The sequence below is a fragment of the Zeus faber genome, assembly GCF_960531495.2.
Source record: "Zeus faber genome assembly, chromosome: 4".
Taxonomy (NCBI): Eukaryota; Metazoa; Chordata; class Actinopteri; order Zeiformes; family Zeidae; genus Zeus; species Zeus faber.
Genome location: NC_137191.1, coordinates 28380062 through 28398080, shown reverse-complemented (window position 1 = coordinate 28398080; position 18019 = coordinate 28380062). Strand labels below are relative to the sequence as shown.

The 18019-nt window shown below is 43.4% G+C and overlaps 2 protein-coding genes across 2 annotated transcripts; one reads left to right on the top strand and one right to left on the bottom strand.

Annotated features, from left to right (window-relative positions):
• The first annotated feature begins 232 nt into the window (after positions 1 to 232).
• On the top strand, positions 233 to 15532 carry evpla (envoplakin a). Its single transcript, XM_079999531.1, has 22 exons — positions 233 to 384; positions 5389 to 5488; positions 5629 to 5783; positions 5922 to 6045; positions 6154 to 6285; positions 6540 to 6581; positions 6744 to 6905; positions 7359 to 7466; positions 7645 to 7740; positions 7998 to 8108; positions 8353 to 8499; positions 8710 to 8864; positions 8974 to 9071; positions 9236 to 9408; positions 9541 to 9716; positions 9923 to 10061; positions 10365 to 10558; positions 10717 to 10867; positions 11003 to 11086; positions 11334 to 11435; positions 11528 to 11620; positions 11767 to 15532. The coding sequence occupies exons 1-22, from the start codon at positions 323 to 325 to the stop codon at positions 15145 to 15147; spliced, it is 5985 nt and encodes a 1994-aa protein (XP_079855657.1). The 5' UTR covers positions 233 to 322; the 3' UTR covers positions 15148 to 15532.
• A 334-nt stretch (positions 15533 to 15866) lies between these two features.
• ten1 (TEN1 subunit of CST complex) lies at positions 15867 to 17783 on the bottom strand. Its single transcript, XM_079999833.1, has 3 exons — positions 17632 to 17783; positions 16851 to 17008; positions 15867 to 16703 (listed from the first exon to the last, which is right to left on the bottom strand). Exons 1-3 carry the CDS (start codon positions 17724 to 17726, stop codon positions 16552 to 16554), a joined length of 405 nt encoding a protein of 134 aa, XP_079855959.1. The 5' UTR covers positions 17727 to 17783; the 3' UTR covers positions 15867 to 16551.
• Between the last annotated feature and the right edge of the window lie 236 nt (positions 17784 to 18019).

The following is an 18019-nucleotide window of genomic DNA, read 5'->3' as shown; positions in this document are numbered from 1 at the left end:
GGAGTCCGTGAAACAGGTCGGTCCAGTCCTTGCTGCAGCGCACATGGATGTTCCACTGCCTGGGCGGGGCCCCGTAGGGTGCGGTGGCCGAGCCCTGGGGGCCACTTCTCAACACTGTACATTACACCTGCCACACACACTCCCACACACACTCACAGCCAGATCATAGCCCCGAGAGGTGGGCAGAGTGTGTGTGTGTGTGTTCAGAAGGAAAAAAAGAACCAGAGGGAGAGGAAGACACTCACAGAGAGAGAGAGAGAGAGAGCGAGAGAAGAGTTTTTTCTGAGATTTAGGCTCGGCCTCCATCCCCAGAAACGCCAGGATGTTTAAGAAAAAGGACAGCGACAAGGAGAGCACCCTGAAGACCTCCGGGAAGACCAGCAAGTGAGTTTTTTTTGAACATCCAAGGGCCGTGTGTGTGTGTGTGTGTGTGTGTGTGTGTGTGTGTGAGCGAGAGTAAGTTGGTTATACTACACTTGTGGGACCAGTCTCCGAATTGACTATTTTTCAGTCTAGAAGTGCACCAGAAACATGGGTCCTCACTAACCAGGTGTATTTACTCTGACCTCATTTTGATACCAGTACAAGAATGTGTGTCTGTGTGTGTGTGTGTGTGTGTGTGTGTGTGTGTGTGTGTGTGTGTGTGTGTTGTTTCAGATCGGTCACAGTCTCATTCATCTCCTCGCCGATGTTTTGAATGGAGATATTTGGTGGAAATCGACTTGTTTTAGTGCTTTATAAAAATGATTTTCTGCACATGGGTCCCAGTTGGTTTCCAGGCCTGAGGTGACTTGAACTTCGTAAACATCGAGGTTCCAACAGTGTGTTAAGGGCAAATATTCGAGCCATGGAAACACAAATAAATCGTTTTGTGTGTGTGTGTGTGTGTGTGCGTGTGCGTGTGCATTAAATTACTTCTTAAGTGATTTAGGATGAAGGATAAACATCTCAATACTAGTCACAAACCTCCTGAAAATTCTTCTTGTGCCATTCGATTCCATTTAAAAGCAAAAGGTGTCAGACTTCCAAAATGTATGGATGCTTGAGACCACACCCATTCTTTTTCTTTTAAAAGCCTGTTTCCTGCAGACTCCCGTGCAGTGCATTGTGGGATTATTTTTCTATATGTGCATTATCGCATCATTCACCTTAACAATCGGGGTTTGTTACAAGATGACCTAAGAATCCATTCGACCGAGGACCAGGTTCAGTCACTTTTTTCTCAGACCTGGTTGCCAAGGCATTTTCACATTTTTATTCAAATGAATCCAAATGAAAATGTCAACAGAATCTTTCCGAAAAGATACAATGGATGAAAACCTGAGCGTACAGTCGAAGGATTTTAGTGCCCAATTAAACCACAGCGAAAATACTGGAGAACTCCAGCCATGTTTTCACCGTGATCATTAGACATGTCACGTTTTTCAAATCTGTCTGTGTCAAGTCAGCAATTCTACATTGAAATACTACATAAGTCTGGATTTTGATAGATACACAAACACAAGGTTGTCTTCCCGGTCTTTGTAGAGTTCATCAAATAGTTTTACTGACTGCAAGTCGACCCGTCAGACCGCCAGCCGTTTCATTTTCCAGCCGAAGGGGTGTGACTGTGGTGGGGCGGAGCAGGTTCTGGTGGTTCTGTCGCCGGCACAGCCCCACGCTAATATAGAATGAAATGTAGAAGTGGATTGAGTCCATTTCCTTCGCTGTCGACCGCCTGTCCGTCGTTCTGGAGCAGGGGCAGAACCGTGAAGTGTTCCCAACAGGGATCACCTGAATTGACCAGAAAAAAGAAAAGGTTGAAGGTTCTAGAAAGCCATCTTTTCACCTTGTGTCTGGATAGGGGAAGAAGGGAAGGAGGGAAGGAGGAATGGAGGGATGGGCCAGTCCGGTTCTACCGCTCTGCTGCTCTGTGGGTGTGGGCCTCCAACTACACCCCATGGTGGTTTATTCAACACCCAGTCGAAGCACTGGAAACCAGTACTGACAAACAAAGCAATATCATTATTTACCTTAGTATTTTTCTTTTGGAAGTAAATCCAGTCTTTTAGAAGTAACACTCAAGGAAAAAGCCAAAAAGTGGAGGCAGTGATAATAGATTCAACCGTGTACTGCCATGTAGAGTCGATGGAAGCCTTGAGGTCTTGGCATTTAAAAGCACTCGTGTGTGTGTGTGTGTGTGTGTGTGTGTGTGTGTGTGTGTCTGCGTGCGTGCCTGCGTGCGTGCGTGCGTGTGTGTGTGTGGGGGCGGGTGACGTGATGCTTCGAAGAGGTCATTCACGAATCACGGTGGCAGCCATCTTTTGCTCTGCGGGCGCTAGGCGCGTCTGGCGGGTTCCATCATCATTTTTTTTTACCAAAACAGGTTGAGTACAGTAAGAATGAAGTCCCGTTGTGAGAGGCCAGGTTTCTTAAGTTAAAAGATACATAATATTAAACTACCATTTATTCATCTATTGTATATGTATTTATTCTTTTGTTTGTTTATTTATTGATTTATTAGATGTTTGTTGTAACATCCTGCTGCTATTCTATTTCCTTTTATTGAAATGTACCTTACTAAGAAAAACTGCTGCATATTTTGAAAAGTAAATTATGGATTTCTTTAAATATTTTTTCAAAATGTGTTTCACACATTTAGCTGTAACAGTGTAACTGTCACATTATTGTTATAACTATGTAATTGTTATGTTTATTTGACACAACAGCTTATTATGATTAACTTATAGTTTATTACAGTGGCTGGCCTATTTTGCCATTGCTGACCAATTTATTTCTTTTTGTGAAGAATTTGCCGAATCATTTCTTTAATTTTATTTGTAATTTTTAGTGGTATTCTTTTTGTATTTCTTGTCTATTGTTTCTTAACTCTAGTCCAAAATAAAAAAGATAAATCAATCAATCGGTCAATCAATGCAATGCACTTGAGGCAGCAACAGGTACAGAGGAATTGAGGCCAATTTACACACACACACACACACACGCACACACACATACATACACAAACACAACCTAACATAGACCCCGATAGACCCTCAAAGTAGTAAATACTGGAAATTAGCTCTTGCGTTGCAAGATCCAAATTGCAAGGCTGCGCTAACTCATCAGTTCCACCCAGAATAGCAGCTCTGTGTTCATCAATCTAGGCTCAAGCTTCACATCAAAAGTGAGAACTATTAGTTGGCCATCATAATAAATACAGTCATACGCGTTTGTGATGGGATTTTTTTTTAGTGGTTAATGAATTACACGACTTCTCTCTTCTCTTCCCTTCCATCCAGTCATCATTCTTCCCATGAATAAATAAAAAGCACAGATTCACATCCCAAAAAAGCAAATGTCCCTCAAAATACCCTCAAATGTCTTGGATTCAAAGAACGGTGCTAAAGAACTTATCCCGCACTTTACCGCAACGCCATTCGCTCGCTGGTTACAATGCTGTAATTTGGGCGTTGGGGCTCGTCGTAAATCAGATTCTCTCAGCGCAGGTTCATGGGTTTTAATGCTCTGTAAGTAGATCAGCATGTGAGTCGGAGGTCTTATTCCACTTCAGTGGACTTCAGTTCGTAAAAAACGCACTTGAAAGAATAAATAAAATTTTCGAGAATACGACATCGCAAGCCTTTCTGGTTTTGGCAGCAACTCCCAAGGTAACGCGCTCTCCCGTGGTATCTTTGCCATGGCTTTTCAACATAGAAACAAGAAAGGAGATTTAACAAAGCGGCTGGCAATCAGAGACAAACAAAAGAAAGAGGGCGGCGGCCGAACCCTAAGGGCGGGGTCGGGTAATGAACACTGCTTGAAGGTAAAGGGAAGACAGGTGGGAAGATGGGAGTTTAGCAGGTCAACCCTGGTGGAAAATGAACTCTATTATAAAGTAAGTTTTAAATTGTTCACTATGGCAAATTATTGTGGGAGAATATGTTGACCTTCAGGCGGCTGAAGGTCCAAAATGTAATCCCCGTTGGGCTCCGTGTAATGTTTGGCGTGTTGTAAAGTACTTTTGTGGTTACTAAGATCAAGGACAATTCACCACGTTGAGAAGACAGATTGTATGTAATGTGGATTTAAGCACCCTGAAAGCTTGGGCCTTGCCCGGCCAATGGGCCTCAGGCAAACCTTTAAGCATGACTTGCCAGTGCAAACCACTCAAACAGAAGACCCAAATGGCTTCATGGGAGCCCTAATTTCCTCCCCCCCAAAAAAGACATCTTATTCAAGAGCCACATTGATGATGATGACGCCCGAAATAGCAGCGTGCATGTGATACAGGTGGAATTTCATTCTCATTTTTATATCATCAATTGTGTCCAAAAAAAAGACCTAGAAAATGCCTCTAGGGCGTGTAGTGGTATAGAGTGTATGAAAGGCTCAAGAGAAACCCATTGAAACTTTAGTTTTTGTTTGATGAATGACATGTTTGCTCTTGGTTTTGCTGTAATTCATCAAGGAGAAAAGTACTCCAGCTTTCTTTTTCCTGTCTGAACTGTATTTGTATTTGAGAGAAAATGTCGTGAACAAAATGTGTCTTTATTCAAAAACGTTAAAATACATTGTGTTATGTTCCAACAAGTCCATATATGGCCAATGTAATTCACAGTTAAGATCACTATTCTGACCAAAATTAATGAATGCCTTCACCTATGTTTATCTAGTTTATTGTATGAGTGTGTGTGTGGTGTATTAGCTGAAACTGTCATTGTACATTTTTCTGAATGAAACAATGGGTCTATGAGCAGCAGAACAAAGCCGACAGTCACGGCGTGACCGACGTGGAATGAATTTTGGAAATGCTCAGGGTGTGGCGGGGAGGGACTAGCCACACCCACATCACACTCTGTACTGCAACAAAAATGTCAATTAGGTTCTCGCCTTGTATTACACTGTACAAAAATATACATTAAAAAAGGAAAAATAAATAATACAATTTTATAAATAATATATATAAATATTTATAAATAATGTAAATTAAATAATAGAAACTAATATAAGTTACATTTTTAGGTACATATAATTTTAATTTGCAATATATGATATATTGTATGTACAGTAAATAAAATACACTTCCAATACAATGTTACTCACTGAGAACATTATTGCGAGAGCGAAACAGGGATATAGTGAGATGGAAGTTCTTTTGGGGTAAATCCAATCAGTAAGAGCTCTGAGGTTATTTTGATCTGAGAGCTGTTAATCTTGATCTCATCAGCCGCACGTCCGGATCCATATCACACAACGTCTGAGCGTGGTAATTTCGGCCCCAAACTGCACACCCCAAACCCCACAGATTGACCAGAATGTTTTTTCAATTACTTTTTAATCAAAGTCATGATTTCCCCACGTTCCTGGGAATTCTCAAATTTTTGACTGCTGCTCTTTTCCTTCCAGGGCCCAGGCCAGCAGCCTGGTGCTGCTGATCGCCAACATGCAGAAGAACGCAGACACGGTGGAGCAAGACATCCTCAGGGCTGAAGAGCTGCTCACTGTGGTAGGAACACACACCCACACACACACACACACACACACACACACACACACACACACACACACCTTGAACCCGGAATACACTGTCTCTGGAGGTTAGTTCTCTCAAAATTCTAATATGTTGGTGTTTACATTTTTCTCCAGGACGCGGAGAATGAGACCAAGAAGCGGCCCTTTGAGCACCAGAACGAGATATCGGACAAACTTGGGGAGGCCGAGGGCTTACTCATGGACCTCTTCTTGAACGTGGACAAGGTCAAGAAGCTCAAGCACCCCCAGGGCAAGGAGATCGAGAACGAGTGAGTTTGGCCCCCAGTTTTATGGGGATACAATATCACCAGCCTGTGGTTTAAACCTCAATTCAAATTAAACTACCTGCGTATGATCTCAGTCGTTCTCCATCTTAAACTCCACCTTTCTTCTCTGCTGATCTCCAGCGTTATCCACCTCCATGAGCGCTGGCTGAAGGACTGCAGCTTCTACAGGGAGGTCTATGATATCATCGGCGATGTGTCGCTAATGCCCAGAATTGACTGGGGTCCCGTGCTCAACCAAAAGCAGGTAAGTGCAGATCTCCACGTGGACATTTGGCCGTGCAGTCGAGTCACGTTATGAATCATGAACTGAGCAAGATGCTGATCATTCTCAAATTGTATGGACTTCTTGCAGAAAGAGGTCAACTTGGAGGAGTTCGGCCCCACCATGGACGATCTGAAGAAGCAGATCGCCTCCCACAACATTCTCCACAAGGAGATTGAGGCCTACAACTCGCAGCTCAGTCCCAGTTCGGCTGGCAGCAAGGTAACAAAAGTTGTGTTCTCAACGTTCTTCTTCATGTTCTTTTAGGGTCTGCATTCACAATACAACAGTAAAGTGGATCATATAGGGATATTTCTCCTAGCTTGTTCTATTGTAGGAGATTTGTGTGTGTGTGTGTGTGTGTGTGTGTGTGTGTCGCAGAGGTAACAGTGCTTTGTTGGCAGTGCTAATTTCATATTTGGCAAATGTAAGAAGACTGACCTACTCTTATGCATTCTGACTATCCTGTCTTTTAGGAGCAGTACACCGTCCTTAAGAAACAATACAACAACCTGCTGGTGCGTACATGTCAAGAAATACCATAAATTCTATTTATTGATACTTACTGCATAACCTTTGTAGAACATTTTGCAGTTTCCCTTGAAACGGAAAATGATTTGCAGCTATGTTTATGTGGACATACAGTCTGTCTTATGGTGTCAATATTTACATCCCCTCAGGACAACTCCAAGTGGCGGCACCACTACCTGAGCAGCCTTTACGAATACATGCATGCTTGCAATAAGGAGCTGGCCTTCCTGGGGGAGGAGCAGGACAAGATCAAGAAGCAAGATTGGAGCGACCGCATGGCCGATCCCCCAGACGTTCGCAGGCAGTACGAGGTCGGGACTCTTGTGTTTCTTTCTTGACTAGAGGTCGAACCGTGCACAAGGTCATAGAACCTCTCGACGGGAGGCCATGAAAGCATATATTATATATAAAGATATAAAGTGCAGAAAATGCTGAAACAGGTTAGTTAAAACAAGGCCAAGGTTAACTTTAGGCCAACACTTGTTGGATCCCATGATCCCCTTTATGTTCTTGAACCCTGGGGGAAGTCAGCAGCCATTATACATGTATAAGCCATTAATTGCTGCCTTGATATGGATAGATATGCATGACAGTTGAATGCTAGAATGTCTGATTTGCACACAGCAAATCTCAATGTGTGTGCACGTGAAAGTTCTTGACACATTTAGTATGATTTGCTTTAGAACCAGAACCAAATAGACTAGTTTATATTTGAAAGGATGTTAACTGTAACTGATCCGACTTGGACTTGACCACCCAAACAGAACTTCAAGAACAACAGCCTGCTCTCCCACGAGGCCGAGGTCAACAAGCTCCAGGATGAGGGAGACCGTCTGATAGAGCTGAAGCACCCCGCCGCCACCACCATACAGGTCTTTGAACCTTCAAGATGGTTGTTGTCGCTGACAACCCCTGTTATCTTTGCTAAAACCATGTTGTTGTACTTCCTCACAAAATGTTTTCATCCATTCAAATGTTTTCCAATGATAGGATGACATTCAAAGACTCAACGTGTACACCAGCACAACAATACTAATGTTCATGTTTCAGGCTCAAAGAGATACTGTACGGGCTGAGTGGCAAAAATTCCTCAATATCTGCATCTGTCAAGAGACGCATCTGGACAATGTTGAGGAATTTAAAAAGGTAAGGAATGTTTAAACCACCTCTAACTTGAAATACTCTGCTATTAGGTTAACGCATAATGTGTGTATGAATGTATGACTATAAATATTGTTGGATATAGATATTATGTAACAATTTAAATCCTTGTTTGTTGCCAACTGCAAACATGGTCTGTCTTGAGCTGTGACTGTAAACATGATTTGCAGTGCTTACATACAAAACAATACAAATACCTCGTTATTGAGGGTTGTTTAAAATCCAATGTTTTGCATTTTCAGTACCAACTGGACACGGAGCAACTGTCAGAGACTCTGACCAAACTTAATAACAGTCTGGATCCCAAGTCGGTCGGCATGAAGAGCAACTCTGAGGCATTGCTACAACTCGAGGTGTGTGGAAGCCTGGAGCTTGGACAATAATTGTGACTGCGAGAACATTTCTAAACTTCCCCAAAATGACACTCTTTCAAACAAGTGAAGAGTTTCATTCAAATTCTTCTGGCAACACGGGGTTGAAAACTTGAACTAGATCCGGCTTAGATGGATTTTTTCTTTCTGCGAGGCGGAAATCACAATCACAATATACAATCACATTTGTTTCAGTGTCTCGGTTGTTGTTTCCCGTCTCTCTCAGGCGGAGGACAAAACCCTCCAACGCTGTGAGGATCAGCTGGCTGACCTGAGGAAGCGAAGCACCACCATCACTCCCCTGAAGCAGCGGCGTGGTACCGCGTCGAGACCCACCACCGTGGAGTCGCTCTGTGACTGGGAAACAGACAAGGTCTCACCCTCAAGAGCTTGAACAAAGCATGTTTTTTGCATAACCTAACTCTTCATCTCTACATTTATAACTGCCATATAATATGTTTAAGGTCTAAAAATGAATCATCTGTGGCTAGCAGTGGCTTTACTCAATAAAGTGGACACTTCTCAGAACCACAAGTACCACTTAAACCCCACCTCCTAGAAATATATTTTCTCCTCCTTCTAGGCCTCTCTCGCCAGAGGGAACAAGTTCACCCTGAAGTCTAATTCGGACGTTGAGAACTGGAGCGTGATATCCAGTGACGGGGCGACCAAGACCTTTCCAGGTGTTTGCTTCATGATCCCACCACCCGACCCAGATGCGGTTGACAAAGTGGATCTGTGAGTCATGAAACTGTGAAATGTAACGAAGGAAAAGTATTAATTTGTACATTGCCAGAGTATGAGAAGGAACGTTTTAATCAATCTCCCTGTTGTGAATATGTTTAAGGCTGGGTGGAGAACTAGCAGACCTCAAGAAGAGAAGAGCTGCTCTGGTGGCTTCGCTGAAAAACCACAACACAGAGATCGCCAGGTCACAGCAGGCAGGTCAGTATCCATCCCGCCATCTGTCTGAAGTATAGTTGTCAATTACACAATCAGCATCAATCATAACCTATGTATATGTTACCAATTATCAATTTAACACCAATATAATACTAGTCATCTATGTGTCTGAATGTCCGTCTGTCTTCTCATTATGCCCCATGCAGCCCCAGTTTCTAGTGCTCCACTGGACCCCAAAGCAACGGCCATTGCAGAGCAACTCCAAAAGATGGACAATGAGCTGGCCCAGGCTGAGCAGGACATCCTGAACCGCCTGCGGACTCCGTTGAACCGCAACGACTCTGCTGGCGACCTGGCCAACAGGCTGAGGGAACAGGAGGTGAGAGAGAGGCGAGAGCTTGTCAAGAGAGCACTACAAACGAAACAAAACATTCCGCCTAACGTAGGCATGAGACTGACAATGTAACTGACACGGAGAGGTCTATAAATGGTCTCTGCCTGGCTCTTGTAGAATGCGATCATCGCTTTGAAGGCTCTGGAGCAGAAGAAGAATGCAGCCGAGGCTGACCTGACACCCCTGCTGGACAAAGACCCCAGTGGAACCACGTCTGCTCTACCGCTCAAACTCAGCTTGGCTAACAACAAGTACAACGACATCTCCGCTCTGGTGGACCTCTACTCCAAGAAGTAAGGCTGACCTTCATACGGCTCTATTGGCACATCGGTTTTCTATGTTGTTTACATTGGATATTTCTTCGTACAAACATTTGAAAGCTATAGGCTTGGTCGGCCTGAAATTGGCTGAAGACAAATAGGTAGGATGATGGTGTAATCATGAACATGGAATGATGATCTTATAAAAATGGGATGTTTCATTTATCCATTTTCTTCAGGGCAAATGCTTCTCTCAAACTGGAGAAGCAGATTGAGAAGGTGGACGGCGCTGTTTCTGGTTTTGAGAAAGCGCTCTGTAAAGATGGCGCCATCCCTGATGAGCCAAACATACTCCAGAAACGCACCCAAAATATTCAGGTCAGGAGTTTGCAATTTCAGTGACCGTTCAGCAACTTAACCACACTTCTAAAGCATTATTGGATATTTGAATTAAACTACTGAGCATGCTTCAACTACTTAGTTGACCGTGAACTACAGCTAAGAAAAGTATGCTATCTTGTATGCTATGCTATTCAGCAAGCTAACACGTCTATTGTTATTCCTTCTAATATTTTGTTGGGCAGCCACAAAGGGAGACTTGGAACAGGCAATGTCTTAATGTTTGTAATAAGTCATGGTTTCTGCTTATTTGCCCAACATACTTTCTCTTTATCTGTACAGAACCTGCATGCGCAGGTTGCAGGGAGCCAGGATGATATAAAGAAGCTGGGTCAGGATCTGGAGGTCACTGAGCAACTGTGTAGCTCCCTTGAGAAAGGCTACCAGGAATACTGCCCGGACATCCGGCGCCAGGGAACCCAAGTCAAGCAGCTACAGAACCGCTATGCTAATGTTAGCAACCAGCTGAAGGAGAGGTGAGGTTAAAATGGACATGGAAATCTCCTGAAATTTTCTTGGGTTGATTCACTACAACGCTTTAAATGGATGGGGTAATTAGAGAGAACAGCCTTTTATTTCATCAACTAACCTTTAGCTCAAACAAAATGTCTGATGGATACCCTGATCTTTCCAGAGAAAACATCTTGCAAGAGGCTTCAAACAAGAACCTGGATTTCCAGTCCTCACGCAAGTCTTTGAATTCCTACCTGGACAACCTGCCTGTGAACCAGATCAGCCCCAGTGATAGCATAACAGAGGTCACTGCAAAGCAGAGATCACAAGAGGTAAGAATGGCCCACAGAGCGCACCTCTCCTTCCTGAGAGAGCAGCGGATGATACTATATCTTTCCCTTCAGGATAGAATGCGATCGTCCTGTTTCATTGGTGATTTTTTTTAATCTCTTGCGTTTTTATTGCAGCGGGTAATGGATGACCTGAAGAGGAAGGGAGATGACATGGACAGGATGGTCGATCTGTCTCAAGACCTGCAGAATTTGCTCAATGTAAGACTTGTGAATAGAACATAGTAACAAGCCGCAGAACAGTCGGGCAGCAATAGAAAGGTGATCCAAACGATAATATGACAGTATTGCTTTTGGTGTTTTTGAAGGGAATAAAGGGGAAACCCTGGACAATAGGAGGCTACTTTACCTTGCTAAATGACTATAATGCATGTACAAAAAATTTAAGCTTCAATCAGTCATGATTATTCATATTTGGAAAACTGAATTGCTTTTCACATCTGAACAGGAGTATGATACCAATGAGTATAAATACAGCAGTAGCCTGGATTATGAAACAGCTGCCGACAGACCTAATGCTTCAAAGCTTTCTGATGCGGTTCAGCAACAGGTAACATTAAATGTTTCAGACTTTTGCAACTATATGAATGAGTAATTTAAACATAGCTGACATATTGCATATATGGCTTTTCATCATTTTAGGAGAAGGCTCTGGTTAACCTCTATGCTGAAACATCCGCTGAAAATAACCAGCGCCTCAATCAGATGGGCATGGCTACGAATCTCATGGCACTGGTAAAATTCAAAGACTTGAATCATTTTATTTATTTTGTTGAAAACTTCCTGATTTCATCGATGGGACATAACTATGTTCCATAAAAATATCTTCTCAATAAAAAGACATGACAAAAAAAAAAAATCTTTATTTTATTTTTCCACAGAATGAAGAGAAGGTTCAGATGGTGGCACAGCAACAGGTGCAGCTTGAGAGCCAGCAGAGAATGAGCTTTGAAGTAGACGGTCTGAAAAAAGAGTTGTATGATGAGAAGGACAGACATGCCCATGCCGAGACGGACCTGAGAACATTCAAGGAACGGCTGCTGTCACTGAAGAGTCGAAGAGGAGTGGAGCGGGTGGAGGAGAAAGAAGTGCTGCAGTACTACCGTGACCCAAAGATGGAAACAGACCTGTTGGATCTACAAAGTGCATTGCACCAGGAGAGTCTGAAGCGCAGCACGGCCCAGAGTGAGATTGAGCTAATCAACAGCAAAATCTCTACGTTGGAAGACACCATTAAAAACACCCCACCAAAACTAGTGACAAGAGAGGTGACAGAGTTTGAGAAGGACCCCCAGCTGGATGTAGAGGCAGCCAAATTGAAAGTCGAAATCACACGGATGAGGGATGATATTAGATTGAGAGACGGGGAATCCATTCAGATGAAGACAGAGGTCACGTTCCTCCAGCAGAAGAAGCCCCCAATCAAAGAAAAGGTGGTGAAGAAAGAAGTAATAAAAGTGGAAAAAGATCCAGGGATGCTGAGAGCCGTTCAGACCTTTGAGACTGAGATTTCCGACGAGACCAGTAAGAGCAAGCTCATCAATGATGAAGTTTTCCAGACAAGAAGCCAAATCAATGCACTGGAGAGGATCATCCCCACCATCCAGCCCAAGATTATTACTAAGGAAGTGAAGAAGATTGAACAAGATCCTGAGCTTATAAACGAATCTAAGAAGATTCGCTCAACCCTTGAGGACGAAATAATAGAAAGCAGCACTTTGACAAAAGAGCTTTCAGAACTCCAAAATCGGTACCATGAAGTTAAGGACTGGAAACCAAGAATAGAGGTAAAGGAAATAGTTAACGAGATATACCGCATAGATCCAAACACAGAGATGGAGATAATACGCCTGAATAAAGACATACAGGACTCCAACAAGAAACGGTCTGATCTGGATAGGCAGATCACCCTCATCACATCTGATGTGACTGTCCTTCGTTCTGAGAAGCCCCGAGTGGAGCTAAGGGAAGTCCTAAATGAAGTGGTGAAGGAGGAGAGGAGTCCGGAAAATGAGAGGGAAATTCAGAGGCTCAATGTCCAAGTCAGCAATCTACACAGCACTTACAGCTCCATTCAGGAGCAACTGAGGCTCCTCAGGAAGGAGAGAGATGAATGGAAGGCTGAAAAGTCCAAGGTAGAGACCAGGCTAGTCACAAGAGAAGTCATCAGGTACGAAGATGATCCACTTCTGGAGAAAGAAGCAAGCCGCTTAAGAAAGGAGGTGCGCGAAGAGGTACAGCTGCGGCGTACCACTGAAGAGATGGTGTTCGACTTGCAAAACAAACACATCCTGTTGGAGAGACAGAAACCTGAGGAAAGGGTGGTTGTGCAGGAGGTTTTGCGCCTACAGAAAGACCCAAGGCAGATAGCTGAACATGATAGGCTGGGTAGAAGCCTTGATGAGGAAGTAAAGTCCCGTCGTCAAATTGATTTGGAGTTGCAGCAGCTAAGAAGCAAGGTGGAGGATAAAGAGAGGATTCTAGGGGAGAGTGATGAACACCAAAGGAAGATTCAAGCAGAGTCTGATCTCAGAGAAATCAGAATAAGAATTAAACAGCTGGAAAATGCTCCACCTCCAGTCGAGGAGTGCATTGTTGTTGAAGAGGTGCTGAAAGTTGAGAGAGACCCCACACTGGAGAGGATGACAAACGGTCTGCGGTCAGACATGGACAAGGAGACAAATGACGTTGTCCGTTTCCATAGGGATATCAGGAACATCAATGCTAAGCTTGAAATCCTGCAACGGGAAAAGTCTGGTGAAAAGACGGTGTACAAGGAGGTTGTCCGTGTTGAGAAAGACCAGGCTGTGGAGGCTGAGAGGGATCGCCTAAGGGAACAAGTAACCCAGGAGAGGTTTACAAGACAGGACGTGGAGGAGGAAATCAGACGTTTCTCTGACAAAATGAATTTCCTGGTTTCTTCCAAGTCAAGCAATTCACAGGAGGAGACCAACCTTATCTTGAACAAAGACAAACTCCAGAGGGAAAGGGAAAATCTCAATCGTGAATTACAGAATCTTGTAGCTGAAAAACATGATATTAGCTTGTCATTCCAACAACAGTCCAGGCTGATGAGTGAGAGATCCCAGATTATCAGGCAGAGGAGCGTCAAGATGGAGTCAGATGTCCAGCGCTTGGAGAGGGAAATCCTGGGTGAAAAGGACAAGATCCACACGAAAGACGGCACCATACGAGAGCTGCTCCAAGATCTAGAGAAAGAAGAAAATACAGAAAGTAGGACCACAGAGACCAATGTCTCCACTAAAATCACCATTTTGGATCCAGACACAGGCAAGGACATGTCTCCGTATGATGCCTACCGGCAGGGCCTGATCGATCGTCAACAGTACATCCACCTGCAGGAGCTTGAGTGTGACTGGGAGGAGATAACCTCAATGGGACGTGATAGTGAGACAACGGTGATCCAGGATCGGAAGAGTGGCAAGCAATACTCCATCAAAAATGCTCTGAGGGAAGGTTGGCTCACGCAGTATGACCTGCAAAAATACAAAGATGGCAAAATGCCCATCTCAGAATTTGCCCTGCTGGTGGCAGGAAACAATGAGAAACGGCCACAAATTAACTCAATCTTCCCCAAATCCACCACTAATACAGCCGCTGCTAATGCTGAAATATACCCAATTGCTGGGGTTATGGATACAAACACAGACACCTGTTTTACAATACGCAGTGCCGCCATGCGTAAACTGATAGACACCACTACAGCCCAGAGGCTTCTGGAAGCTCAAGTTGTCACAGGAGGCATCATTGATATCAACACCAAAGAGAGGTATACAGTCCATAAAGCGGCCGATAGGGGCCTCATTGAGACTAGTCAGATGCAAAGGCTACTCAATGCCCAGAAGTCCTTCACTGGTGTGGAGGACCCCATGACCAGAGAATGTTTGTCTGTGGGAGAAGCTGTCCAGAAAGGCTGGATGCCCAAGGAAACTGCCACTCGCTACATGGAGGCACAGCACCTGACAGGAGGGCTGGTCAACCCCAAAACAGGTGGGCGTGTAACCATCCTTGAGGCCATCGGAGCCAAAATGATTGACAGCAGCATGCTGAGGGATCTACAGATAGAAACAAATTATGCCAAGGAGATCACAGACCCGCTCACAAAGGAGAAGATCAACTACAAGCAGGCTCTGGATCGCGCCAAGAAAGACCCAGCCTCAGGCCTACCAATGATGGCTACATCTTCCAAAGATTCTAATTATGTCCCTATGTACTCTTCTCATCAATACCCAAGATACTAGATGTGTTTACAACTTGTATTCAGGTTTCTGGGGTGAGTGGTGTGCTTTGCTATTGAAGGATTAAAAACCTTATCAAATATAATTTGTATAAGTCAGTTTTTGACTCAGGAAATGTGTGGTTCAGCTGCACGTGTTACAATGATTGCTGCATGTGGATAGCTTTTGTTTACTCATCTTGTCAAACATGGGCAGAAGTATTTTTGATGAAACTTAAAAAGGAAAGCACATAAGAAATTTGTGATATTTTTTGTTGGCATTCCATATATTAGGGATATTGGGACACGGTGCAATGCTATTCACAAGACTAATTTTTGATGTATTATCCACGGGCTCTCCTTGACACTGTTCAATCTCAATTAAATCTTGTTTGATACCTAATGAAGAAACAAATATTAATAAACTAAATTTATGTGGCAACGCCAGCTGACTCCTTGGTTCTTTATACTACAGAGACAATCCATGTTGGGGGTACATTTTCTTCAGACCCATTTCATGAAATATAACTATAACAGAATTTGGTCAGAAGTAGTTGGTGAAACCATACTACAAATAATGGGCCAATGCAATTTGCACTTAAAAATACACTAAATCAATTGGAAAGATTGGCAGAACCTTATGGATATAAAACGTTTTGCTTGGCTACTATCTTTATTGTTTTCACTTTTACTGATAGTAACAAGAATATATAAAATAACCTTTCTGAACATAAATGTGGAAGATTACTTGTTTGCTCAGGTAAAGTATTAGAGATACTGTAAAGGGTGATGTCAGACCACGCACCAATCTAAAATCAATCTATGCAAAGAAAAAAAACAACTGTACAATATACAAAAATACAACATTGTTATAATATCTTCTTTCAATTCTCAGTTTCCCAGCTTCGATATGAACAATATGAGACTACAGACAGCTAGTTTTAAGGCTTTATAAAAACAAACAAAAAAAAAAGATCTTGTTTTCTAATTGACAAATACACTTAGAGCACATATTTTGTACAATAGGGGGGGATCCGTTATTTTATTCTATACACACCATCAATAAGCGACAAATAGCGACCCCTAAAAGCAGGCATAGAAACTACACCAACATTGCCAAAGTTGGCTACTGCTCCTGTGAAGGCTGAATCGTGGACCAAAGCTATTCTTCAAATATATATGTATATTTATATTACATTTATAAGTGTCACAGTCGTATGTCGATATCATCGGACAGAGCTGGTGAACGTGTCCTCACATTTAAAATCTTTACGGAGCTCTGTTTGTGTAACCCTTTGTCTGATATCTGCCATCGGAACCAAGACCCAGATAAGCGGCATCCCGGCAGATATTTGTAGAGTTTGTGTTGTAATTGTAAGTTATCGCCGTATTTTCCGACGGTGAGAATGTTAACGAACACAGAGGCGGGTCAGGTAGGCTCCAGAGCAGGATGTAAGTCACTCTGCTTGCCCTCACGCTCCGCAAAGAAGCTCCTCTGTTCATTGACAGCTTTCTGAAGGAGGGCAAGGTTCACGCCATCGACACAGTTAAGGACACGGGCGCGGATCGTCACGACACCATCTGTGAAATGACGACAAGAAAATAAAATATGGAGGGCAACAAGCTGTCACATTTCTATACACAAAAGTTAATTAACCATTAATAAATGACCAATTAAATAGAATAGGCAAAGTGGTTGAGTTACAGTGACCCTAAATTGGTCCTTACCTTCTCCGTTTTCAATCTCACCCAGAACTATGTACTGGGCCCCGATGATCACATCAAATGGCTCCACGAATAAGGTTCGAATGAGCACCTGGTGCTGCACTGCTGCACGCTGGGCCGCCAGGGTAGCCCTGGACTCTTCCGGTCGATAGGACGTCAGTCTGGAAACGGCACGTTTATCAACATCTAGTGGTAAGCAACGACACAAAGTCCATTTCGGCGACAGAACCTATTTCTCACAACAAGAGGTGGCAGATAGGGTACAAGTAGTCTACAAGAGAAGTCACAAAACAAATAAAGTTTTCCGGCCATTTTACCAAAACGTAAGCACTAGATTTCTCCCAACAGAACAAATGAAGAAGCAAATGTATTCTACAGGTAACCATTTTTACATAGTATAATACCTTGGTCGTTGATTGATGTATTAGAGAGAGAAGGTTGGGGAGCATAGTGCTCGGTAACACCCAACTCAAATGTTGATCCGACAGGGACGGATGCGATTTACGAATATGAGGCTGAACTTCATTATTCTTGTGCAGAAGAGCATTTAGGGCCACATCAAAAACAACTACTTGCGTAGATATGTTGTGAGATATGAGACGGTCCAAACTTACATAGCTGTCTATACTATAGTTCGGAAGATAACAGCGAAATCACAGTGGAAAAACAGTCATTATTGTACATTCGCTAACGGCGAATCTTAACTATTAATCATTTTGCTGAGGACCCACCTGTAGCTCAACGAAGGACCCCGCGTTGTGAACCAGTGTATTAAACAACTAACCTGCCGAATGTCCTCACTGCTTGTCCCTCCCGCAGTGCGCCAGGACTGATTTCCCACGGAAAATGAAAAGCTGCTGCTGCGGGAAGCACATTCATGTCAGCAAAGCGTATTTACAAAGAGAGATGATGCTGGAGGAAGCCGCTCGGTCAGGGGGACGCCATGCTCGTCTGGCGCGGGGCTGTGCGGTGTACTTCCGTAAAAACGTCACCTCCGAAGCCCCGCCCCTCGAGACGAGGTTGCCAGTTGGGCGGCGTTCTCGCCAAATTGGGGCCACTTTGCAAGAAATTTGCGAAACACAATTAAATCGTCACGCAACACCACGTTTGCATTTGATCTTGTCGTATTCCTATGAATTGTTGCAACATTTTTTTACGAATCTGTTGTTGCC